This window comes from Perna viridis, chromosome 3 (genome assembly GCF_037379345.1).
Source record: "Perna viridis isolate PV_CMFRI_1.1 ecotype Kerala chromosome 3, ASM3737934v1, whole genome shotgun sequence".
NCBI lineage: Eukaryota > Metazoa > Mollusca > Bivalvia > Mytilida > Mytilidae > Perna > Perna viridis.
Window position 1 is genome coordinate 3,770,004 of NC_142447.1, and position 26,460 is coordinate 3,796,463.

Sequence of the window (26,460 nt, forward strand, 5' to 3'; positions counted from 1 at the left end):
CCAGACTGTCAACCTTACAAATCTATTTGAGAATTGGATTGATTGGTATACAGTGGTAAATATTGTACTTGAATTTGAGCTATTAGTTAATTCCGAAGGGAGCATAACTGGTTGTATTATTAACTGGATCAACTATACTTATGTCTAGAAATAGTATCAGTATCTGGTTTGTACTTTCATTCAGAAGCTTAAAAATAGCATCATGGCAGCTCTATTTTCAGACCAATATTTTATTGGACCATTAAAAAGGTGGTATAAATATTGTTTCTTTGGGAGCGTTTCTGGTTTCACTTTACTCACATTACTGCTACTGGTAGCCTTTTGGACGTTAAGTTACTCAATTTTTTTTCCTTCAATAAAAATAGTTTTTTGTTAAAGATACAAGAATGCTTTATGTTTTTTTTTTTCTACTCATCCTTTTCATTTTGCAACTGAAGGGAGCTAAATGGTAGAGAAGTAAAAAAATTGTAAATGAAAATTAAAGATCTGATATATTATTGGATAAACAATTATGCAAGATATTCCAGCATGTGAATTTTTTCCATTTAGGTTAGTGAGATAATGGTTTTGTATTTGGAGATTTGTTGGTATAAATTTTCAAATACGATACAGCTGTCAACATTTTGGTTACACACCACCAATTCAACCAATAATCATTTGGAATGTATGCAAAAATAGTCGTATGCAGAAATTATCGCCTGTTCCTCATAGCGCTGTGAAAAAAGATGTCATTTTATTTCAAAAACTAAAACTGTTTCTGAAAGAAAAAAACATTTCTGTACATTTTATAAGTGCATTTTTCTTCTTGTGCTGAAAAGCTAGCTAATCTCCATAATGGTTTCTAAATATACCCCTACCATGCTATTTATAAACCCTTCACTTGTGGTGACCAGTGCTGCACTGCAAGTCTGTTAACCACATATGCTGTTCTTAGAATTATAAGCTGACATATGTAAAATCATGCTGTTATATAGTCCTCTGCAGGTTAAAGTTAAGGTAAAGTACAGAGAAGCCACTGAATATTGTGAAATTAGCATGGAAGCTTATGGGAAGTGGAATTAGTGGTTTAATGCAACTGTTGAAAAAATCTGTGAAAATGGAAATAATACAAATGAAAATAATTTATAAAATGCATCATAAAATTGAGGCAGTCAATGTAAGAAGTGATGGCATGAAATTTACACCATTAATGGTCAATATTCGATTTTACAATGAATGTTGATTTCGAATTTCAATGAAATTTTGTATGACATCAACATTGTTTATTGAAACAAAGTAGATGTTTGATAATCTTATTGAAATAACATTCCCATAAATTTTAACAAAAGGCAAAACAAGAGTGGACCTAAGTACATTCTATAGTTACAGAGTTTACTGATCTGAAATGACATTTGAATGAAATAAACCAAACATCAAACGGAAACTTTACATTTGATTTGCGTTGTGTTACAGTTAAGATATTTAGAAAATATCACAATTACATTTAAAATGATCATATGTAATGGTCACTTACTCCTTAAGTTTTCAGACTCTTTGCCTTTGAGCAATAATAGTCAGTTTGTTTAAAAACTTAGTAATGTTGCATTTGTCACTTTCGGAAAGATATTTGGAAACAAAAATTATTCATATGCTGACTACTGAAATGGCATTTAACAGAAATTTAACATTTTTTATTAGCTGGCTTACAAATGAGACATTTAGAATCCAAACATTTTTCATATGCTGACCTGCAAATGAGACATTTGCAAACAAAACATTTTTCAATGGTCACTTACAGTAAAGACATTTGCAAACAACACATGTTTACAGAAAAGATGTTTGACCTGCCATTCATTAGAGTTAGCATCTTGTTAGTCTTAAGACAGAATCAAATCCTCCTCTCTGAATCAGCTGGAATCCTTTACTTTGTTGCTTCATTATAGTCTCATCAAATCGTCTGATCACTGCCAAGTTCTAAATTAATGGCGAAATTTGAGTTAATTGTATTTTATTATGTATTCATTACCATTAGGATTTATTTTTTCATTGATGTTAATATTTATTGCATACGAATTGTGCATCTAAATTGATCGTTTTCAATAAATATGTAATTCATATGTTAGAATGCATCTGTTTTTTTTCCTGGCTTGATTGATTTTATTTGTCTGATTGTAATCATATGGAATACACATGATCTTTAGGTCTATTATTTTGATTTTTGCTGTTTATCCTTGCTCCCTTCAAACATTCAATATTTTACAAATGAGACAAGATATCTTAAGGTAAATTTTAAGTCTTACCACAGTGACAGCACATGAAACTTGGTACTTAATGGATTATACTCACTTGTAATGTGATGGGTGCTGCTGGCAGAGCAGGACATGCTTACTCTGCCGAATTGCTTTATATCACTTCCTGTTTTTATGTGGGAGCTTATATTGCAAGTTCTTTTTTCTTCTTTTGTTTTTTTGGGTGTGCTGTCTTGCTTTCCTTATCTTCAGTTTTTTATATGTAATTGAAATTTATTCTGTTACCTACACTGTGTTTGTAGATCGTCTCTGTTTCATGTTTTTGCCATGTACTTGGACTTTAATGCCCCTGAATTGTTCTTGAGTTTCATGCTTTGGTATTGTTTTACCAATATTTACTACTATAATGAAGATGTTACAGCAATATTGAAGATAAAAATGAAGATACTTCAACAAACAACATAATGCTGGGAACACCCAAAACCTAAAGAACAATAGACAAAGAGCATGACATGAAACACCAAGGACTTAAAAAGTACATACAAGAAAATGTGCCTCATTCTTCTTTTCTCTAGTTAGACTATAAGTTTTTGTTCTTATTTCTTTGTATCATGTCTGTAAGGAATTGTCAAATGCATGAACTAACTACATGTAATTCAAATGCAACTTTGAAATTTATTGAATAATCTCATAAATTTGTGGTATCAATTCCACAACTGACTACCTTACACTTTAGCCATTTGCAGACATTATTTCTTTTTCAATTTTTCAAGCCTGTGATTGATGCCTCCAAATCTTCATATACAATATAGTTTTCTCAGAATTTGACCTCATATGTAATTAAATATTTTTGTACTGTAATCAGTAATGGTTTTTTCTTCTGAGTAAAACTTCTTTCTGTCTTTTATCCATTCCCCTTCTGAATTTCTCACAAAATAAAGGAACTTCTTTCTATAAGCTTTATCTTGCTGTATCAAGCCTTGTCTATGAGAGGATTTGTTTTGGAGCAGTTTAATGTTGTATCATGCTGTTATTGAATTACTGGAGGATTTGATCCTAATTGATCAATTATTAAAATAATCAGTAATGTACAGAGATATATATTAACTGTTATTATAGTCTGATATTCCAGTTTTTCTCCCACATTGAGGTTTCTGGTTGTATATAAACCTAAGTTTTCTTTCATTTTAGCTGCTGTGTGTGGGAAATTTACAATTGGGCTATGATTTAATTGAAAATTAAGTATTTATAGTTGATAAGGGAGAAATATTATATGCCTATACTATCTACTGCAGGTAAACATATTTGGCTTTGTGTATGTAGAAATATTCATGCCTTATCTTATTCTGTATATTACATAAAACAATGTTCTCCCTACATGGATCATTATGGTATATTCATCTGCACCATTGCTCATCTTGTCATAGGTTTCCTTTCCTCTTTCATCTACCCAGGATGTGACATTTTATTGAGAAATTAGTGTTTGGTTTTTAGAAAAGCACAGAAGGCCTTCCCTACCAGATCACCTGGTCCATGCTCCTATTGGAGTCTTGAGTTGCTCATTTCTTTGTGTTATTTGGGTTATTTGTTTTGTGTCTATATTACTAGTCTTGTTGTTATCCTTGGGTTATACTCTTGTGATCATCATTTGAAATCTGGTTCCCTTAATTTCCCCTCAAAAGGATCAACTTCCGATAAGAGGTACACTGTAACCAGGAATGTATGCTGGTTCTTGATTTCTTGCTCTTGTTAGACACCATTATCGATCTCTGCATTGAATCCTCTTTAAAAGTCTAGTATTGTATAGTCCATATGAATCACTCCCCCATTCGTCTATAAAATAGGTATGGTGTATATGTCAACAAACCCACCAAGATGAAAATGTCAGCCCAAGGCCACCCATTGGTCTCTAATGAAGAACGAGGAAGAAACCCTCATACCACAGGACAAGTTGTAGCTGTCCATAAAACAACATTGTACACATGTACACAGCGAAAGAGTTGACCCTATATACTCAAGTAACATTAAAATAAACAAAAGGTGAAAATGGAACTAGACATACAGAGGACAGAAATTCCTGATTTGGGAAGGCACAAAAATGGGGTAGGGGGGTTAAAGTACTTAATTGTGATCACAACCCTCTTCCTTTAAAATCTAGTCACTATGGGAAAACCTACTTTAACATTCTGCTTGATTTAGTTGGCCTATATCTTTAACAATACTGAGAACTAGGCAAATATTTCTGATCTCAAGAATCAAGTAAATCTCAAGAAACAACCTTCATAGGCACTTGAACTCTCCTTCTTTTTAATGTACAGTGAGACCTGTCTAAATCAAACCCTGAACATCTGAAAACCTGCCTAACCCATACACATTGTAAAAACCCTTTACATTAATTTTAATGTAATTGAAACCTTGGTAATCTGAACATCTCTCGAAATCGAACAAATTCTTAGTCCAAAATGAGTTTGGTTCAGACAGATTTCACTGTAGTTCTGAAAAGATTACAAAAAAACTATGGACATCATGGTAAAGGCTAATCAGACATTTTACTGGAACATGTTTTCATTTTCATTTTATTTGAAGAGCAGCTACGATGCTGACATTTCAGATTGACTTCAGTTCCATGTAGGTCGAATGTCAAACCAGATTTAAGTTATTTCATTACTATAGCAGAAAAAAACTGTAAAATATCTTTTGGCACTGAAGACCCAAGTGGTTTTACTCTGTAAATCAAAATAAATATCATCGTATTGGTTTAATTAATAGCCCTCCAGTCTTATATAAATGTTCACATTTTAACTTCACTTCTGTTTTATTTTACTTATCCAGATGTTCAACTCAAAAGAAATTACAGAATAATAGCTTCCAGTACCAATTCCTGCTAGGTAGATTTTTCAAAGTTTTTAATGGCATATTTATCTTAGAGGAACAAACTGTGTATACTGTATGGAAGTTTAAGCGGAACAAAGAATTAACGACTGGACTATTAAATAGGTTTTAAAGTGCAGCCAAGACCTAGTTTTTATTTGAATGATTTTAGTTTGCCATGAAATATAAAAAAAGACAAGACACAGCCATGAAGCTTTATTTTTGTTGCAAAGATATTGGAAAGTAAATTAAAGACAGAAAGAAAGCCACTTAACGTTTCAGCGAAGAACCCCCATCTTGTCAAAAAATATTGGAACAAGCCATTATTTTGAAACTTGATTCGCAACAAGCATTTTAAAGTGCTCGCCAATTTAAACACAAACTCTAAACAATTTATTAACAATTTTAAAAATTGCTGCATCTTGCAGACGGCCGTATGTTGGTGTTCTCCGAAGTTTTAGCCAGGCAGTCTTTTGTTGATGGCAGAGGAACAAAGGATCCTATAATTATTTTAAGGCTTGGTTGGTCACCTGTAAATAATGTCTTGATTCAGATTTGAACTTGCCTAATGATTTTCATACTTGGTTTATCGTCTTGTTTCTTTCTGCACATATTGCCTGAATGAAAATAATATAAATGTTACAGACTTGACTAGTTCCTTTGAAAAAAGAGTAAAGAATGTAAAATTAAGACACCAAAGTCTAGCAGGGGTGGGAAAAGGGAGGAAAACTGAAATGTCAAAAAAGGGGAAATTCTAAAAAAAAAAAAACAAAAACAAAAAAAACACATGGACAGAGAGGGGAAAAAAATGAGGTAAAATTACCGAAAAACATGGAACTTAAATATGGACAGATGATCTAAGCCATGAAAAACCTTAAAAACAAAGGCAATCTCCATTGATCCGGAAGGGTGAACTCCAGTGCTTTGGAATGGGGAACCCCATTGATCTGGAAGGATGAACTAGAGTGCTTTGGAATGGGGAACCCCATTGATCTGGAAGGATGAACTAGAGTACGTTGGAATGGTGAACCCCAGTAATCTGGAAGGGTATACTCAGGTGCTTTTGAATGGTGAACCCCATTAACCTGGAAGGGTGCACTGGGGTGCTTTGGAATGGTGAACTCCATTAATCTGGACACCAGCACTCGAGTGCTTTGAAATGGTAAACCCCATTGTATCTGGACAGCAGCACTCGAGTGATTTGGAATGGTAAACCCCATTTTATCTGGACAGCAGCACTCCAGTGCTTTGGAATGGTAAACCCCATTGTATCTGGACAGCAGCACTCGAGTGCCTCGGAATGGTGAACTCCACTAATCTGGATGGTGCTTTGGAATGGTGAACCCCATTAATCTGAAAGGCAGCACTCGAGTGCTTCGGAATAGTAAATCCCATTGTATCTAGACAGCAGCACTCGAGTGCCTCGGAATGGTGAACTCCATTAATCTGGACGGCAACACTCTGGTGCTTTGGAATGGTGAACCCCATTAATCTGAACGGCAGCACTCGAGTGCTTCGGAATGGCAAACTTCATTAATCTGGACGGCAGAACTCAAGTGCTTTGTAATGGTGAACCCCATTGGATCTGGACAGCAGCATTTGAGTGCTTTGGAATGGTGAACTCCATTGATCTGGAAGGATGAACTCCAGTACTTTGGAATGGTGAACCCCATTGATCTGGAAATGAACAATTCCTGGTTCCTGCAAGACATTATCTATGATATAAAAAAAAATGCCGAATTATCCCTAACCAAAATTTGCCAGTTTATAAACTGTTTTGGCACAGCCTGAGTTTGGATTCTTGCTGTAAATGTTAATTATGTGGGTTCAGTGCCTAGCCAGTTCATATCATATACTTTTGAATTGATAGTTACTCTATATCACTATATTGATGGGATGTAGGAGGTTTGAAAATAATTGTGTAACTAATGATGAATCTCAGTGAGTTGACATTTCTTTGTGTGGGCAGTATCTTCTCTGCCAGCCTGTAGAAATCTCAGAACACAGCCATGGTGAAACTTGGTCTTCAATAATATACTCCACAAAAAAAATTCATTTCGAAAAATTAGTTGCTGAACTTTCATTGATCAGTTAAGTCTGTTATTGATGTTCCTAGTCCTTGACTGATATTTTGAGGACACGTAAACCTAGGGCGAGGGCAATATGCCATAACCAATATTCATGTTAAAGTTAATTGTATGCACATTTCTATGATAATTTTATTGAAGTAAAGTATAGGAAATATCATTACACAGTGATTTGCAGATGTGTATCTTTCCATTTATAAGAAGTTATGACTCTCCTATCTGCACTGTATCGTGAGACTGTTGAATCTTTCAAGGGTTTTATTCTGTGAACAACCTTCAGCTCAATTGGTATACCCTCTGACAATCCAGGTAATGCTTGGAATCCATGATCTTGTATGTATAATAGATTGGTCAAGAAGTTAGTGGTTGTTTTCAGCTTGGAGTTGAAACCATGCCTTTTACCCAGTTGTACTATCTTCCATTTTTAAGAATTAAGAAAAAATCAAAATACAATTACCTATATATATTATGTAACTTTTTGAAAGTAAAAGCAGATACCATGGCTATAACCAGGAATAAGGGTATTGGGTTGACATTATTATCTAATTTGGGTTGTCGTCTCTTTGACATATTCATCATATGTATTCTTGTAATATGATATAAGGCCAAAAATGATAATAGTCTTGTTTCCTGCTTCCAGCAAGAAAAAATAAGGTAGGTAGGTAGGGAAATTGTTTTATTCAAAAAAGAAACATTTTACATTGTGTTAATAGGGAAACAACCTAGAGGTTAACAGTGCTCGAGTCAAAATGGCCATAAAATGTTTAGGATAGGCACAAAAAAAAGTAGGTAAGCAGGAAACCGACTGATTGTTTTTTTGGTCTTACAGGGATAAAGATTAGACTAAACACCATGAATAAGGTATATTGACTAACAGAATACACAACAAATGAGCTATCTGGACTCCACTAAAAACTGGGAATGTAGACAAAAGGTACCAAGTTTTTCTGCAATACCTAGGCTACTTTTTTTGTCTTTCATATAAACTTGCTTCATTGTTGTATAGCTAATTGAAACAAAATATATTTAGTATTTCCATGTATCATGACACAATGGCAACCATTTGATCAGTTCCCTCTTTTCCTGACAATATTTACACCTTCCCTCTTTCTGTGGAAGACTTCAAGTTCTGCTTACATTATTTCCTTTTCCATTCCATGTATATCCTAGATTGTTAATGTCTGTCTGCTCTGGATTTGTTGGTATTTACTCTTGCATTCCAAAAGAAACTAGGAAAAGAATGACACCCCCTTTTTCCACACTCAACCCTCATTTGTGTCTATTTCTATTGTTAAGTAGACATAGATGCACTGATTCTCTTCTAACTGACTTTGATCTATAGTTAAGACAGTCAAGTACCTGACAATGTGTCTACAGAATCTAATAATTCACTCTAATTTACAGTAGAGTGCTTCAGAAGATAATAAGGAGTTATGGTCAGTTAGCAATTGGCCATTATAGTCACTTAGAGACTGTCAGAAACAGTTTGTCTACTTTATTATATAGCAACTTGTAATTTTTCAATTGTTCTCTTCATTATGCCTAATTCAAAACATGCTTTCTGACCTTTCCAGGTTTTAGGTACATCTAATGCTGCATTTTATTAATGTAATAAAAGCAAAAGAAAACCAAAACATTTGGTATAATTTGTATGCAGGATGCATTTGTAATGGACCAAGGTCTGAGGTTCTCTTTATTCTAAACTTGTCGGTTGTGTATTGGACCAACCATCTTCAGTTTTTACTGATTTTCAAATAGATACTTCCAGTTTCTAACTAAAAATAAAATAGAAAAATGATGATGAAGAGATTTACACAAGTCCTACTATTTTTAAATTGAAATGAAGTTTCTAATTTAGGCTGGGACACCAAAACATGAATTGGGCTGTTTTTAAATGGATTCTTTTCATGAAATCAATGCAGCATATTAGAACAGCCCATGATATTATCAAATGTTTACAAACTATTCTTGACTGGTCGTGTTTAAATACTCTAATTTTCTTCTGTGACGTATTGCATGAACTTTTTTATTCCCTTCTCAGGTGAATTACAGCCATAAATTCATATATTTGTACCTTCAGGCATTACTCTGGGGTACCTATGAAAGCCTGTTATGCAGTTGCAATGGTTCTTTGGTTAGTGATAATGGCCGTATTTGAGTAGTATAGGGAATAAAAATAGTATAAAAAAGTATCAGTGCATTTAAACTAACTTCAAGTGGGTATTTTTTTCTTTTAGAAGTGTGCTGATTGCAATCTACATACTATGAAAGTATTATTGTTCATGGGTACCAATTTTTGTGGATTTGGAAAACCATGAAATTTGGTTCCCAACGAAAAGGAAATTTCCCATTTGTTTGAATGATGGAGTTTTCAATCCACAAATTCAAGAATCCATGAACTGATACTTTTTCCTTAAACCACAAAAATTGGTACCTACGATTAATAGTATCTTCATGGTAAATACAGTAACTAAATCTTACACAATATTTGTTAAACATTATGCCATTAGCCTATTACTATAGGGCCTGCCTAATTTTCATTTTGATCTGTACTTAACTTAATACTATAGTAAATAGTGATGTGACTTATTAGTTAAAATGCACTAAAAAACCGTGCCTTTAAATGATTTCTAAGCACGTTCATTCCATTCCCTGAACCATTTAACTATGATAATCACAATCAAAACTCATTGGCATGTCAGGGCATAAAGTATGATGAATGTGTAATCCACTGCTAGTATCACTCCTCGTTAATAAACCATAAAAACTCATAACAATTGACGGGGATGTTGAGATTTGTTTTGTTTTTTGGGTATGAACACCATGTGCGTAGGCATGGTAAAAGCATATTCTTGTAGTACTACTGATTCACAGGCTGCTTCTGTCTGTGCCAAATATTAATAGTTCTATGCAGGAGTAAATCACTTTTTAACAGTTCCAATATATAACGCTCACATTGCATTTTGTTGCCAAAAGTTAGAATGAGCAATAAACGCCAAAATGGAATTCTCTCTGTAATTTCATGCATTTACTTTACACCAGAAAGAATCAGGAAAAATCGTAGTGAAGGAGTTGGCAATTGCCGATTTTGTTTTCATCTTTTTCCCACTTTCATGCTACATTGACAGAACTATGCAAACAATTTGTGCAGCGATCGGTGCAATGATATTTTTTCTCTCTGTGTAGTAGAAATTTCTGTTATCATTTAGCTAATAGACTTTGCATGTTTTAATTAGCATGAAATTGAGATATGAGTTAAAGAGACAGGCATTGAAAATGCCTGTTTGTAACATTTGTATAGTAAAATAGTATTTTAAGTCAGTTTATGATGAAAGAATAATTTGATTGGCAATTATGGGTGAGATGGGTTTTTCGGAAGTAGTTAGTTTAACTCTGTGTGGCTTACTTATGGAGAACTTTGCTGTTTTAGCTACAGTTTTATGAACCATTTCACTATTACAATGAAAGTAAATTACATGTACTTACTAAAAAGATTTATTTATAGATGTAATAATATCATCAATGCTTTAGGGTTTGTAAGTCTTGTTCTAGTTTCAATTTCCATTCCAGAATTTCCAATGTAGAATGTATTGAAATCCGGAAACTGATCTGCATTTAACAGTTTATTTCCAGGATCTTGCAATGCTGTTTTACAATGCAGAATCTTCTCTTTATTGGTTTTCTTACCACTTGTATAATGTAGAAATAACCCTGTCACATTTTTCCACCTGTCCCAAGTCAGGATTTTCTGGCCTCTGTATGTCTTGTTTCGTTTTCACCTTTAGTTTATTTTTATGTTACTTGAGTTTATAGGGGCAACACTTTCGCTGTACCTGTGTATAATAATGTTTTAGGGCAAGCTGCAGACTGCCTTGTGGTATGAGGGTTTCCTCGTCATTCACTGAAGACAAATGGGTGGCCTTTGGCTAACATTTTCATCCCAGTGGGGTTGTTGTCTTTTGACATATATATCATACCTATTCTCATTATATTTGTCATATTTTATTAGCATTTTTACACAGAATGATGTTTTGCATTTAATAAAGAACTCAACACTCTGTAAATGGCAAATTTCAATGCATTTGAATGGTATATTGGGACACATGTGACTAAACCCTATTGCCCCCATTTTAAATTTTAGATGAAATATTATTTCAAGCCCTTCCTTGTACTATGTCCAGTAACAGTGAAACACTCAAAATCTGGACAACATATTTTACTGGTTCAATTCTATTTTTTTAACTTGTCTTATTGTGGTTGTAACATCTTGTCGGTCTAGTAATCCTGGTTAGGGTCTCAAGAGCTTTTCAGGGCCTTCAATTAGCCCCTTTTACCAAAATGCTAGACTTGCTACAAGTCCCTCTTTATATATATATATGACACAGAAAATCTATGTAATTAACCTCTCTGATAACACCACTACTAATTTCCTGTAATAATTAGTAGATTTGCTATCAGAGGGATACATGCAGTCAATAAGCTTTTTCATAAATTCTTTAATATAAAGAGAGGTACTTGTAGCAAGTCTACCAAAATGCAAGAAATACAGAAGTAGATATCATTCTTCACTGAATGAGGTTGTCATGGCTTGCCAGTAACTAATTCTCACAGTTACTTTTAACAATCAAATGACCCACTGGCCCATATGGTCATTACATGAAAATTTAAAACAAGTTAACTCATAACATTTATACAGGAAGTGTTATGTAATCAGATATCTATAAAAATCAAAATTTTAAAGAACAGTTAGATAAAAATTTGAATTTACTGTTTAGCACTAGTATATGTTGTTCCAACAAGAAATGGTCAAGCTGTGAATGTCACTGTTAATATTTCATCTTTGTCCTTCGGAAATTTTTGAATCTTCATCTTTTTCCTCCGACTTTAAGTCTGGATTGAGATGAAGTTTGAAGTATGCCATTTGTATTTTAAGTACTTACGCTAGTAGTCTTTTTTCTATCAGCTGTTCAAATTAATTTAAAGTGCTGCTAATAATTTTCAACTTTTACTCTCATTTTCTTGAAAGTTTTTTTGGAGTGCTTCCTGTTTCAAAATGCTTTATGCTATAAGCAATTTTCTGTCAAATTTTGATTTTGAGATAACAAACTTTGTGACAAGGTTTACTATCAGAGAGTGTCATCTACTGAGAAAGTGTTTCCTGCCAAGCTATATGGCAATTTAATAGATAAGCATGCTTGAAATCAAGACATGGCAGAGAAAATTTAATGGAAATTTCATATGTTGTAATTAGAACCAGAAAATAAAATGCTTGTTTTTTGTAATGTTTTGATAGACACTGTGGGCGAGTTCTGAAATTCCGGAAGTTTCTGATACTGTCATTTGCAGTATACTTTGTCATATGTTTTTGAAAGTAAATTCTTTTTGGGTTTTCAGATGTTTGTAGATTTTCAAGGTTTAATGTATGTTTACCACATAATGAAATATAACAAGGGTTAAATTTAAGAATTTTTTTCCACCAGCTAAATATAACAAGTACACTTGCTAAATCTAAGTTTCTTGGTTATTTCTGAACTGAAATAGAATTCCATTCTGGGTGACCTGTATCCTCCATGTGAAATTGGAAATTTTAAACATCAGTAAAGCATGAAAACGGTCAGAGAGGAATATTGTACATTAAATAATCCTTGTTGTTGATAAGGTGTTCTAAAACTCACATAAGTACCAGCAAGTCTTTGACATTGTTTACTTTTCTTCTACAAACTGAGTTTGATTTTCATGAGTGCACAAAATTGTGAGTGTAAAATTTACTCATGGAAAGCTACCAAGACACTTTTTCCACCTCTACCAAAAAACTACCTCAATTCTGAACAATAAACTCATTATCCTGCATTAGATAATGGGTTTCATAGTCAGGCATCAAATTTACCAGTAGAGGAGAAATTGTCAAAAAAATTCACAACACTACCAGCCATGGAAGAGAACCTAGGAACTTGGCACTGTGGTATAAATGTTCCAACATGAACTAAATGCCATCATTTCTACATGTCTTTAATTAGGTGAACTAGAAATTTGAGTAATTATTTTTTTTATTTTTCAGAGGTCTTTGGTTTGATACAACATATGGAAATCTCTTGAAGTGTGATCCCTTTGGTAACATCATGGTGTGTGTCCATGGTTTCAAGTTCCTCAATGCGTAAGTTGACTCATTTCTTTTTTCATTCATTAAACTTTATGAATGTAGGACATTTTCAAAATTAAAAAAAAAAAAAAAAAATATGCTACTGTGTCTTCTGTCCACCTGTTGTTCATAACATTGCTGTAACCTGTCTAAAAATCAGCAATCTTCAATGGATTTTGACCAAACTTGGCACATACTTTGTCCTGAAAATCAAGGTTTTGGGTCAAAGGTCATGGTCTCAGAGTCAAAATTTTACATTATGATGAGATTCTATACTTTTTTTTACCTGCTATATAGATATAGTTACAAAAACAATTTTAGCAGAACACAAAAATAATGTCATTGATGACAAGGTTGGATATGTTTTGCACTTTTTTTTATCTTAAGTTCAGAGAGTAGAGATTTCCTTAGGAAATACTGATACCAAGGGAATAGAGATTTCCTTAGGAGATACTGAAACCAAGGGAATAGAGATTTCCTTAGGAGATACTGATTTAGAAACCAGTGTAAACTAGAAAAAATTAAATTATCAATTGCCTTGTCCACTATCAAAGGCATTTCATCAGGTGAAGGGAAGACCAACTCAATTTCCCAAACAAAATCTTTGCATGCAGTGTAAATAGTACAGGTATTTACAAGTACATGTGGCTTACTGTGTTATGTTATTCAGTAGTAAAAGTTATGATGGGAATACTATTCATAAAGAGTATTTTCTCTCAAGTTATGATGGATTTTCTTTGTACTGGAGGAAGTCATAACTTATCTAACACAATCTAGAGTGTTTAATGTGCTAAAATTGTTGGTGAAATGACTTTAGCACAAGTTTCCCTACATGAAACCAGAGGCTTTGTACTACAAGTACTGTAATAGCTTTGGGAGGCATCAACAACTGAATCTTTTGAATGTTTGTATCATCACCTGTCCTCATTATGTAAAAAAGATTCTCTTTGAGACTTCAATCTCTATACCTGTACTTTATAGCCTTACTGTATAACATTTAATGTTTTTTTTTTTCTTTCAAATTACGAAATGAAAGGAACATCCTTCCTTCTTTTTATTATGCTGGGTTTATCGGCATGTGTTGTCATTTGGGCAAAACTGACCACTTTCTAACAGGAACAGACTCTTTTTCTAACAGTTATATGACCACTCTTCATGATAAAAAATGTACAAAAAATTGAAAATGAAACTTGAGATATCTGAATGAAGTTCACTGCAATAGCATCTCCTTTGATGAAGTTGAAACACACCTGTCAAACTTGAGCAAATTTCCTGATTTTCTGGAGAATTGTACTTATTAAAACAAGCTTAGTGATTTTTTGAGGTTTTCAGCTAAAGAAAAAGAAATAAGAAAGATAGTTTTCTGAACTATTTCTGAGAATGTCTAACACCTGTCCGTCTTGTGGAAATCATTGTGTAGACATTTTGTATGTTTTGACTCCTATTGTTTGCATACATATGGCACAAATGTTTATTTAAAGTTCATTTGTGTTGCTGTAGAAATCAATCAGGAATATTTTATGTATTTTGTATAATTTTAGCATATGTGTGCATGCTTTTAAAGTGAATTGCCTCTGGCTTTTGACTCTTTTGAAATGGAACAGCCTTAAATATTTATTAAATGAAATGGGAAATGGATGAATACCTTGGAGTATTCCAATTTTTAGAAGGTCAAAACTCAAATGCAAATTGTATATAAAGTTTGAAACATGATTCCATGATGAATTTCAGTGGGAAGTTATTACTTTAGTTAGGTTTTTTTGTTAGTAGTATGCTGATTATACAAATGCAATCTTGGTATCTGTTACTCTCTGCTTCATGAAATTAGTCTCTGATATACCTGTAAATCTATAAGAAATAATGTCATTTCAGATCTTTTGTGCTTTCAACCTTCCTCAGGTCTCAACTTAAACTAAAAATATTGAAATGGAGGGCAAGTTTACAATGACTAAAGTATCTAGCAAGAACTAGCTAACCCTTAAAAAGCACCCGGCTTCACCTGGTTTTCAGTTGGGATTGTGCTGTTAGTTTTTGTGTGGGTACCGGATACCATACCTGGTCACAGGAAGTTGCAAGGTATCATGTGATACCCTCTGAAAAGTTTTGTGTCTTCTGTCTGTCTGTCTGTCCATCTTCTAACAGTTTCCAGATGACAATTTTATAAGGCATTGAAGGATCTTTTTCAAACTTTGTGTAGTTATTCAGTATCATAAAATACAATTTGATTCAGAATTTTGGTTTGATCAGGTTATTTACACGAAAGTTGTGGTCATAATACTTCGTTTACCCTCCAAATTGTTTTGCAGTGTGGTGGGATATCATTTAATGTCCCATTATATGCCCTATTTTTGTGGTTTTTTTTGGTGTTGGCGTTTTTGACTGTATTGCTTGATGTTATTGCAATGATTCACCTTCATTCGTACCTTCTGAATCGATGACTTCGAAAATCCCTGAACTAACAAAATCTTGACAAACCTCAAGTAAAGTATGTTAACAATAAATCATTTTCTACTTAAGTCTCATGATAAAGGAAAACTTATCCTTAACTCAAAAAGGGACACACATAAATCATCTATAGTGTATTTCAAATGACTGCTGAAGGGAAAAAAAACTGTTAAAAAAAAATCACTTTTATCTGGATTATTTTACTTTTGCTTTTGAATCACTCTGTGAAACATCTTAGAGGGTATTATTTATTATTTTGTACAATGAAATTCAACAGTTACATCTAAATTTTTGGCATCCATTAGTACTCGGTTTTTCTGCGTCATTTCAATGAAGGAGCACCTGCACTTTGAAGATGAGATCATTACCCAAAGAATAGAAATTTTATTTTAATGATTGATAATGAGAAGAAAGTACCAGAAACTGTATGTTAACAGGCATTTAATCCAATCTTTTGAATAATCTGGATAGGCATGTGTATTTAGATGACTGGTTATTACAATTTTGACAAAATGGTCAAGGATTTGGGACATCCACACCTGGCTAAAGTGGACCAATTGGTCGTTTTCGGCTGCCTTGATCAATTAACTTTAGAGGAAGTCCTTTGATTACAAATCATTAGGTTGGACAATCTTTGTAAAAACTGTATATTTTAGATATCAAATCAGAGTTATTTGACAAAGCCTTGGACAAGGTAATCTTCATGTTACCAAGCAACTTCTTTATATTGCTTAAAATTACTTCAGAAATCTGATATTTTGAATGGTTGTATAGATTTAAAAATGGCTTAAGTTTCTTAGGTTTTGTTGATGGTTATATAAATATTTAGCTTTGATCTGGGTTGAATTTTCTATGGAGATAGTGTGTTGGAATTTATTTAAAGATGATTTATTTGATATCATGAACAGGTCTATTGCCTCAGGCGTTAATGAAAGAGTGAGATGTCAAAAAACAAATATTTAGTTTCCTTAAAACACCAAAAACAGGAATTTACATTAAAACTTTTTGTGCTTTTGAATCTGAATTTATTTTTACTAGTGGGAGGGTGCTCCTTAAGAAATTGTTGATTTTGCAATATCAGGCAATGTTAGAGTTGGAAATAGTAGCCTGACTGCCAGCCCAAGACTGGCTATTTTTTGACAGGGCTGGTTAATTTTAGCAAAAATCTATATAGCCATATAGTAAATGTATTGAAAAATTGTATTCAGGACTGGCTAGAATTATAGTGAGTTTCCTACCCTGGCAATGACAAAAACGGATGAGGCCTGTACTACTGACTAATACTAAGTCTCATGTGAATATCACACATTTAAAGCTGATTTGGTGGCATTTTCATCTGATTGATTTTTTTTTCTCTGAAAGCTTGGCACCCCAGCAAAAGAGGGGCTGGCGTAACAAACATTGAAAGTTGAAAGTGGTGTTGAGGTCTTATTTGACACATTACCTGTTTTAACTTTCTCTCTATTTGATATTAAAAATTATAGTATCTTAAAATCAGGAAAAAAAATCTGTTCTGTTTATATAGTTTTTTTTTATCATCTGCCATAATCAAAGTTGATGAGCTGATGAAGTTTGACTTATAAAAAGTAAAATTGATGTTGTCAATCAATGTTGCCAAAATCTCTCTTAAATTTATTTGAGTAAAGTGTTCATTTTAGCAAATTACTCTATGGGTTGCTGTTCTATCAGTATCAACATGACAAGAATTGAATTTGAATGTTATAATAAATTAATTGATGCTTGGAGGAAATTATGATAATAAAAAAAAGTGATGAAAGCTGCTGTAGAATTTGAGTGCTTTAAAGCTTATCACTAAATTTCAATGAGAGCGGAGGGTATATCTAGGAGATTTAAGATTTGTACTTAAACTTATGTTTAGCCACTTCATAAAATTGAAAGAGTAATTTCAGTGTAAAAGGTTTGCATTTTTGTCATTTGAAATATTGCTTTTTTTATTTTTTTTTTTAAACTTTTGAACGATGTTGAAGTCATTTGGTACATCATGATTTAGTATCAGAGGGACGTAACTTTACAGTCTTCCAATTTATCATATTGAAAATAAATTATGCTGTAAAGGTTGTTGTTTTTGCAGTAGTTAATTATTTGACAGGTTCTGTGAAATAAGCATATTCATGGATATTAATTATCAACAGCAAATTAATTAATTCTAGAATTATTATTAAATTGGAATTCAGATACTTTCTGTAAAACATGTTTTTAACTGGCAGTATATGCAGTCTTCATTGTTTTTTACCAAAAAATACAATGCATTTTTTGCATACTGTAATTATGTGTAACAAATCAATATATGAAAGGTACCCCAAATACTCAAATGATCTTTTAAACATGACTTCCATATGGGTTTGTACAATGTATATACATGTATGGTACATGCCATGCACAGAGTTAGTTAACTGGATGTGCTGTGCACTGGGTTAGTTGACTTAGCGTGCTATGCACAGGGTGAGTTGACTGTACATGCTGTGCACAGGGTTAGTTGACTTGGCGTGCTGTGCACGGGGTAAGTTGACTGTATGTGCTGTGCACAGGGTTAGTTGACAGTGTGTGCTATGCACAGGGTAAGTTGACTGTACATGCTGTGCACAAGGTTAGTTGACAGTGCGTGCTATGCACGGGTTAAGTTGACTGTACGTGCTGTGCATGGGGTTAGTTGACAGTGTGTGCTGTGCACGGGGTAAGTTGACTGTACGTGTTGTGCACAGGGTTAGCTGACTATTGCACTCTGTATCTGCCTAATATTGTGCAAGTTTATATTTAATATTTCAGCTGAGGAACTTAAAGACAAAAATTTGCTTTTTCAAGCATTGATATGGGAGGTGGGAAAACACTGATGAGATGACACTTTCAGCACTTTGCTTGAAACATTTCATGTACAAAAGGACATTCTTACATCTTAACTAAATAGAGGACCCACACTAAATAGCAAGCTCTTATCATCAAAATTACACGTACTCTAAGAACCAAATCAAGCAAAATACTTTATTCATGAAACAAGAAAGCTGTGTTTCAACAACTTTATCTACCACTTATGTGAGTACTAATAAATAATTCAACACACACATCATACAATTTACATGTAACATGATTGCAATGTTGTACCTCATCAAATGATGTATGATCCCACATATCACCATGATATTAAAAATGTAAGCAATGTTATATTTGCAGCAGGCCAAGTTTACGAGCTTATTCCATCAACGCCAGGGACTTACAACCTTACAAATTTTCACAGTGCGCCAGAGGATTGCATCCTGTTCTGCAAATAACTTCTTGCCAATTTAAAATGCAAACTTACCCAATTTTACCTTAACTCAAATCATCTGAACACACATTATTTGAATAAAGTAGCTACTCATTTCAGACATAATAACTTAAAATTACAATTTTAACATTAACACCTGTATACGGTATTTTTACCAACTGTAGTAGATATTTATAAACAGCAAGAAAAAAAAACCCTGAACAGTTACTCCTCAACACTAATTCAAGGTAAACAGGTTTATTGTTATTGATACATCTTATGAACCTGTCATCCCGCTAATATTATGTTAAAATAATAATTAAAAAGAACAACAGAAAAATACTGTTCAAAGCCTCCGTCTTTTAAGTTTTGTTGTATAAATGGCAACTGTGCCTGTTTACAAAATAACAACAACATGTTCATTGTACATGGAATACACACTTTTGTTTAAGGTGCAGCAGTGGAGGTTGTAAAAAGTGGACATTTAGTCATTATTCATGATTAAAAAAAAAAAAACTATTTGTTTATAGTTTGGAATTTTTTTCTCAAAATATCACATATTTACAGACATTTTTTAAACTTAAAAACTGTTCCTTTGGGTTGTTTTATGGATTTTTAAGTGTTAGTCTATGTAAGAATCAGGCAGTTATTAAAACACCATTTTGATTGTTAAATTGTATCATGAGAATCAAGATTTTCCTAATGATGTCAGAAAATTAAGTTATAATTTCATTTAAATGCATAATGAAATTGATTATCGTGATTTTTAAAAAATGATTAGTATTTCATAATTGAAAAAAGTCAATTTTGCCGGGACTATTTTTTTTTTTTTTTGTCAATCTTGGAAATAACACAAATTAGTACAGAGAAAAAAATAATATTTTTGAGTACATTTATGATAGAAATATTGGAAAAGGAGAATTAGAACTATCTAACGATTAGAAAATTAAGGAACTAAAACAATACACGGACATACAAAGTTACAAAAGTAAATGAGCAACTCCACTAGAAACTGGGAGCATCGACCAGGTGCACGGGTAGGGTAAAGTGTAAGTTAAATGATGTCAAAACTAATGTATTAATTTTGTGGTTCCAAATTTTTGTGGAACCTGTCAAGTGAATATATTCAAGGGCATCAATTTTCACCATTTTTTAATAATTTAATTAGGGTAATATAGTGTTAAAAATCAATTCTACGGGTTCTATATTTCACACTTTTCTGTCTGCTGTGAAAAATGGTACACTGCCAGAATTAACGCGTTTACAGTATCTTGAAGGCTTCGTGTGAGCATGATAAACTCTGGTAGACATTGTTTAGATTGAAACAGAAATGACAAGGGTAACTAATATTCAATTTTGAATGAAAAAAATGGTGTCTGAGAAACACGCCACAGTCAGAAAATTGAAAAATTTAAAACATCAGGTGAAATTTCAATTTCTTGTATGAAGATTAATTACATATGGCATGTTATTGTAGCATTTCAAGGCTTGATTCTTTTTTTCCTTTGCATAATTTCCAAGATGCTTGAAATATCTTTCACCGAATAAACTTCTATGTGCTTTGAAATAGGTTAAATTGTTTATTCAAAGAGTAAACTATTGGAAAATGCTTTTGAAATTCAAACATCTTGTTACAAAGTATTGTAATTAATTTTCGATTGATATGTTACTGGTATGCTTAAAGGGACATGAAATTGTTCTCTAGCAAGACGATAAGTCTATAGAATAAAGGTATAAAAGTACTTTTCTTTACTTTTTATTGTAGAACATTATGTCTCTTTTTAGTGATCAGTATTTAAGGTGTCACATCCTTTAAAATCGTAGCCGTGAGCGATTTGACATTCTCACCTCAAAATACAATGTTGTCTATCCATTTGTATGCTTCAGTGGACCAATTTAAAATAAAGCGAGAGAAAACAGGATAAAGTAGCCAAAAATTAAGTCTGGTAACTGATGACAGATATTATCAGTAATATTGTACTAATCTTCGGCTTTTGTAGCAAGGTTTTGTTGTTAAAACTCAAATGACAACATTTGGGAAAGTTTAATTAGTCTCTGAATAAGGTATCCCAATTTTAATGTACAAGACACCACTTACAAAAGAGTCTTGATAATGGGTGGTTGAACCTATGACCTAACCTGAACTTGAATACTGACAAAAAAGCTTGTAGTTTTGTAATTTGTGAATATTGCTTCAAGAGCCAAACTTTATCTGGGGTTTATCTTCGTTTGAAATGATTAAACGAAAAGAAATCATGATATTTTATAAGACAGTGCACAATGCCTGCAGGCATTTCATATTACGAATTAAAGCTTCACTGCATTTTAGATAATATGCTTAAAAATATTTTCTGTTGAAGACTTTAAAATGTGTATTACATTATGTTTGTGTACCATATGGCTTAAATTGTAATTCAAATATTTTTGATGCAAATATTAATCTGAACCAGGTGTTTCATTTGGATTATAATGTATATATAACTCAACGCAAGAGTCAGGCAGCTAGTAGCATATTATTCTAAGCACTTTAATTAATTTAAGGTTCTCATAGACCCCTTCAAAATTATTGGGAAGGTAAGATTTAAAAAAAAACAGAAAAAAAACGTTTGGCTTTCAATATTAACCAAAGAATTAATGAAGGAAATGCCTTTTTTTTTTCTTTGATGGATGTCAAAGCTGAATGGTATAACTAAGAGAGTCAAGTTAGAGTTGAAAAGAATTAATACTAAAATATACTGTGAACTTTTCAAACCATGACTTTATGATCATATAATTGAAAAAAAAATGGGAATGGCAACTATTTTGTAGGGAGGTTGGTAGGTAGACAATCTCACAATCAAATTGAATTCATTTCTTTTTGTTTCCAACTTATAGTATGAAATGTATTTAGTACAAATTTTGTGATTAACAAATACCAACATTCCAGAGTTGTTATTAAATTTGATTAGGGCTACATGTATTAAATTGTTCATTTTTTTACTGTATAAAGTAACAGTGATCAGTTTAAAACAAAGTAGTTGGTATACTGTACATATGATGTAGAAATCATCTAAATATTATCAAACTTTACTTAAGTGACCTTCCAAGAGAAATTAGAATCATGGTCACATTATACAGGGTGTCTTTATATGCAGATAAATTTACATTGCTGAATATAGTTGCTAATATTGGTTTGACTATGTCTACAAATGACCACCTGCATTATTTGTAAAGTCCCAGTTTCTTAGGTATTATCTTTTCATTAAATCTTGTATTAAGGTATAGCATGAGCTATCTTTTTTGTGTTTTTGCCTGATTCTTATTGTGAAAAGTACTTAATTTTTAGCCAAGCACTGTCACAGCCCATGTCATGATTAAAGTAAATTTCAGATACTAGACAGGAAAGAGTGCTAAATGTTTGTTTGCCCCGAAGCGCAAGCTAAAAAATTAAAGAAATAAATTCCCTATAATCCTTCAGGAAGGTTAAATCTTTTTATGAAATGGTTGTTCACCACTTCTAAATAATAAGCAAATTGCACTTAGTTCTCATAACACCTTTAAATGGTCTATAGAAAGTGCAACAAACATTGTTTTGAAAGGTCATCTATTTCTTTTTTAGCTTAATATTTGGTCAAGTGCTTATGTTAATGATTGTGTCATGGTATAATGTTTTTTTTTTAATTGTTTTGATTTCTTTATTGAATTTTTCAAAAATGTTGTATAGTGGGAAAATTTTCTAAAGGTATTTAAATAGTCAGCTATTTCACTGGGTCCTATTTGTTACAGGGAATACAGGCTTGGCTTGGACAGGTCTTTATTCTGTTTAAACAGGTTTTTATTCATTGAGGGTTCAGCTTAGACAGGTCTTTATTCATTGAGGGTTCAGCTTAGACAAGTCTTTATTCATTGAGTGTTCAGGTTGGACAGGTTTTTATTCATTGAGGGTTCAGTTTAGACAGGTTTTATTCATTAAAGGTTTCCATTCATGCAGGGATCAGTTTTGACAAACAGGTCTTTATTCATGCAGTGTTCAGGTTAGTCAGGTCATTATTCATTTAGGTTTTAGTTTAGACTTATTTTACAGTATTCCTTTACTTAAAAAGACAGTTAAAAGTTCTAAAGATCAATTGAGTGTTCTAGAAACTAATCAAGTTTGGAAACCTCATATTTTTCTAGCAATCTAGTGAAACCTAAAATTGAATTGAGAATTGGATTTTCCAGAAACACAATTACATCGCTACATTATTGTACAGTAATTTACTGAGTTTTAAAGTTCCATTAAGTGATAGTTTTGCCAGATTTATTTTTATATAACAGTTTTAGCAAGTGATTCTTCCATTGTGGCATTGAGTGATAGTCTAAACTTTTATTGGTTTCATTTTATTATGCAGAAAAATAATTTAAAGGCTGGGTGCAAATAATTTTTAGCTAAATCTATTTTTTGCAGAGTTTTTTTTTAAAGCCAAACTTAGCATGCTGAAAAAACAATTGTACTGTGAAACCTGTTTGATATGAACTCCTTTTGTACTGTAGTATCTGTTTGGTTTAGACAGGTGCTTGTTTTATCCAGGTCAAGTTATATTTAAACTAAAATGAAAAAAAATCTTTGGTTAAAGTTATTTCTTTAGACAAGCTGTTGGTTTATCATGGTTATAATCACATTTGAACTGATAAGAAGAGACTTTTTTAGACAGGTTTTGGGTTTATTCAGAGTTTGGTGTAGACAAGTTTGACTTCTGATGTGTCTGTTTTAGACAGGTTTTGGCGTTATTCAGAGTTTGGTATAGACAGGTTTCACTTTAATTAAATGACATGATCATAGGTATCATACAGGTACACCATCCAGTACATTGTGAAATGAGGTTAAGAATGTATTCTATTTATTTGTAAATAACAGTTAATTCAGTGTCATATTGCACTTATAGAATCCAATGTTTATTTTGTCAATAAAAAGTTGATTGAAAAAGGGATAAGACACCTATTTAAATATCTCCTGTATCTTATTTTAATGTAAAGGAAATTTATTGGTCTTTATTTGAATTTCTTCACTACCTGTTGGCATGCTCAAAGGCCTAAATTTAAAGGTCTTGCATCTTTGCGGATAAAGTGCAAGGCAACCAGTCTTTAAACAAAAATTATAATGGTTGTGTCAGATTTGCATATCAGATGAACTTTGTTGACACGAAAATACCCCGTTTACGACAGGTGCAAGTAAACAATTACGAATACAGTTACAACATAAACAATTGCAAATGAACACCTTGACGTGCGCCGGAGACTTGCTGGGGACGTCTTATGTATCTTCTTACACCATAGATTTTTAAAAGTTTTTAAAACTTCAAGTTTATTCACTTTTCAGGTGATAATTTGAATTTTTATTAAGCATTAGGTCACACTGGGCTTTTGACAACATTTAATTACGGTCAAGATATTCTATAGACAAATTAGATATTTCCTTTTCATCCTTTTACAATATGAATTTATGAAGCTTTATTTATTTCATTCATTCACTATTTGGGAAAATTAAATGAAACTATTGTCAAAGATGAGTTGTTGTAATTTCATTCATGTTTTTAGCATGTTACTACTAAAAGTGACTGTTCTTGGTTGTTGGTAGAATTTTAATAATAATTAAGTTCAAAGTTTTCTTGTGGTTACCATAATTTTAATGTGTTATATTTTTTTTCCTGACAAAAGTGCTGAGAAATACTTTATGATGATTTCATACATTCTTGTTGTGTTGGTGGCCTTGCATTGTTTCTCGTTTTGTGTTTTTTCCCCTGAAGACAAATCTGTTTAAGGTTGTAAGCCATATGCATTACATGCAGGGTTTTATTTTTAGCCTAATAAAGTGATGAGAATATGTTGTGCTTGCAATGATAATATTGAAGCCACCCAAGCATGCTGGTCTGGTTCAAAGTAAGGTCTGTTCCCTTGATTATCACTCTCATTTTAAAATGCATGACTATAAAGAGACTGTCCTTGCAGATACCATGCAGATCCTATAGCTGGTGCAGAGTAGTTTGTATGTTATTTTTAACTTGTTATGATATGGGAGAGAACACACATTTTTCTGTATCAAATGTGGAGGAAATAGAAGATACGTTCTCAGTTCCCTAACAAATCACTAAATTATGACAAGATCAAAAAGTCATTAGGGCCCTGCTACAAAAAAGTGGTGCTTGCCTTATAGTAATTTCTTTGTCTGTGTGTGCATCCTTTCGTTACACAGTGGTGTCTAGGCTGTAACTTTTTTGTCTTTGATATTTAGTATTTGGGTAGATCTTTTTTTCTTTTTTTTTTTTTTTAATGACAAACTCTTGTCCAGAATATATTGACTCCTGACTTCTTTCTCAGTGTAAATATCTCTATTGAATATAAGTGCCACATTAGAAACGGAGTTGGTAATCTTTATATATATGGTTTAATTGCTACGGTAGGGCTCACAGAGATGGATTCCATCTCATTTATTTCTAGTTTCCTTTTGATTTAAACTTTCTACTGCTTTCAATGTAATTTATTTCATTCTTACCACTTTACTTACTCCTTTTGTGTGCTTTAGACAGAAGCTTAATTTACTCAGGTTCAACATAGATGTAAACTGTCATGAAGGGTTAAAAAAGTGTCTGGTGTAGACAGGTTTAAGTTTTTTCAAGGTTTGGTTTAGACAGGTGTCATTGTATATAGGTTTTTTCTAAACTTCCTAAAGTAGTATATACTTCACACCATTGTACATCATGTGTCAAGTGCTTCAGAATGATAATTGTTTTACCAACCTTATAACTGAAAGGACTCATCATTTATGAAAATGTCTCTCAAACAAAGGCTGATGGTGGGAAATATGAAGTGCTCTGAAAGTGGTACTTCAGTCACAAACTCATGATGATACATAAAATTTTAAGGTTTTTCCATTGAAGTTCTAAAAATATGTGTTTCCAAAAAATTGTGACTACAGTACTCATTTTGATCCTAAATTGTTCCTTTTAATTGAATATGGACCACTTTCATTTTTCTGATACTTTACTGAAAGAACTTTCAGAAAATTTAACAAGGAAGTAATATAGGATTTGAGAATACTGTTAACCAACTTGTTTTTGGTGATTTATTATTTCCCAACAAAAATAATTTGGTGTATATAGGAATTGCCCCATCTGTCTGTTTGTCTGTCTATTTGCCCTTTTGTTTGTTCATATATCTCCTCCTAAACTGCTCAAGAGATTTCAATGAAATTTTATTGCAAGGTTTGGCATCATATATAGATGTGCATGTAGGAATATTGTCACTGTTGGAGGATACCAATGGGAGGTTCTCTTGCATGCTTTCTCACAGTGTTTGAAGTTATCACTATTTTTCTTATTATTGTGAAATTTTATAAAATTTCATAATCTCATGATATGATGGAAACTGGCTAACCATTACATTTGTAAGGCCCACAAACTACACCACAGT

At 32.6% G+C, this 26,460-nt stretch overlaps 1 protein-coding gene across 7 annotated transcripts in view; it reads left to right on the forward strand.

The window, feature by feature from the left end:
• LOC148620703 (cytosolic purine 5'-nucleotidase-like) overlaps positions 1-26,460 on the forward strand; it is a 101,698-nt gene that overhangs the window by 27,422 nt on the left and 47,816 nt on the right. For 5 of the 7 annotated variants that reach the window (XM_088574413.1, XM_088574415.1, XM_088574414.1 and 2 more), the window contains one exon: positions 13,245-13,340. In XM_088574413.1, coding sequence (XP_088430539.1) covers positions 13,245-13,340 — 96 coding nt within the window. Of the gene's footprint in view, positions 1-5,056; positions 5,117-8,032; positions 8,121-13,244; positions 13,341-26,460 lie in introns of those variants that run through there. The other 2 variants (XM_088574418.1, XM_088574419.1) reach the window with 2 other exon arrangements.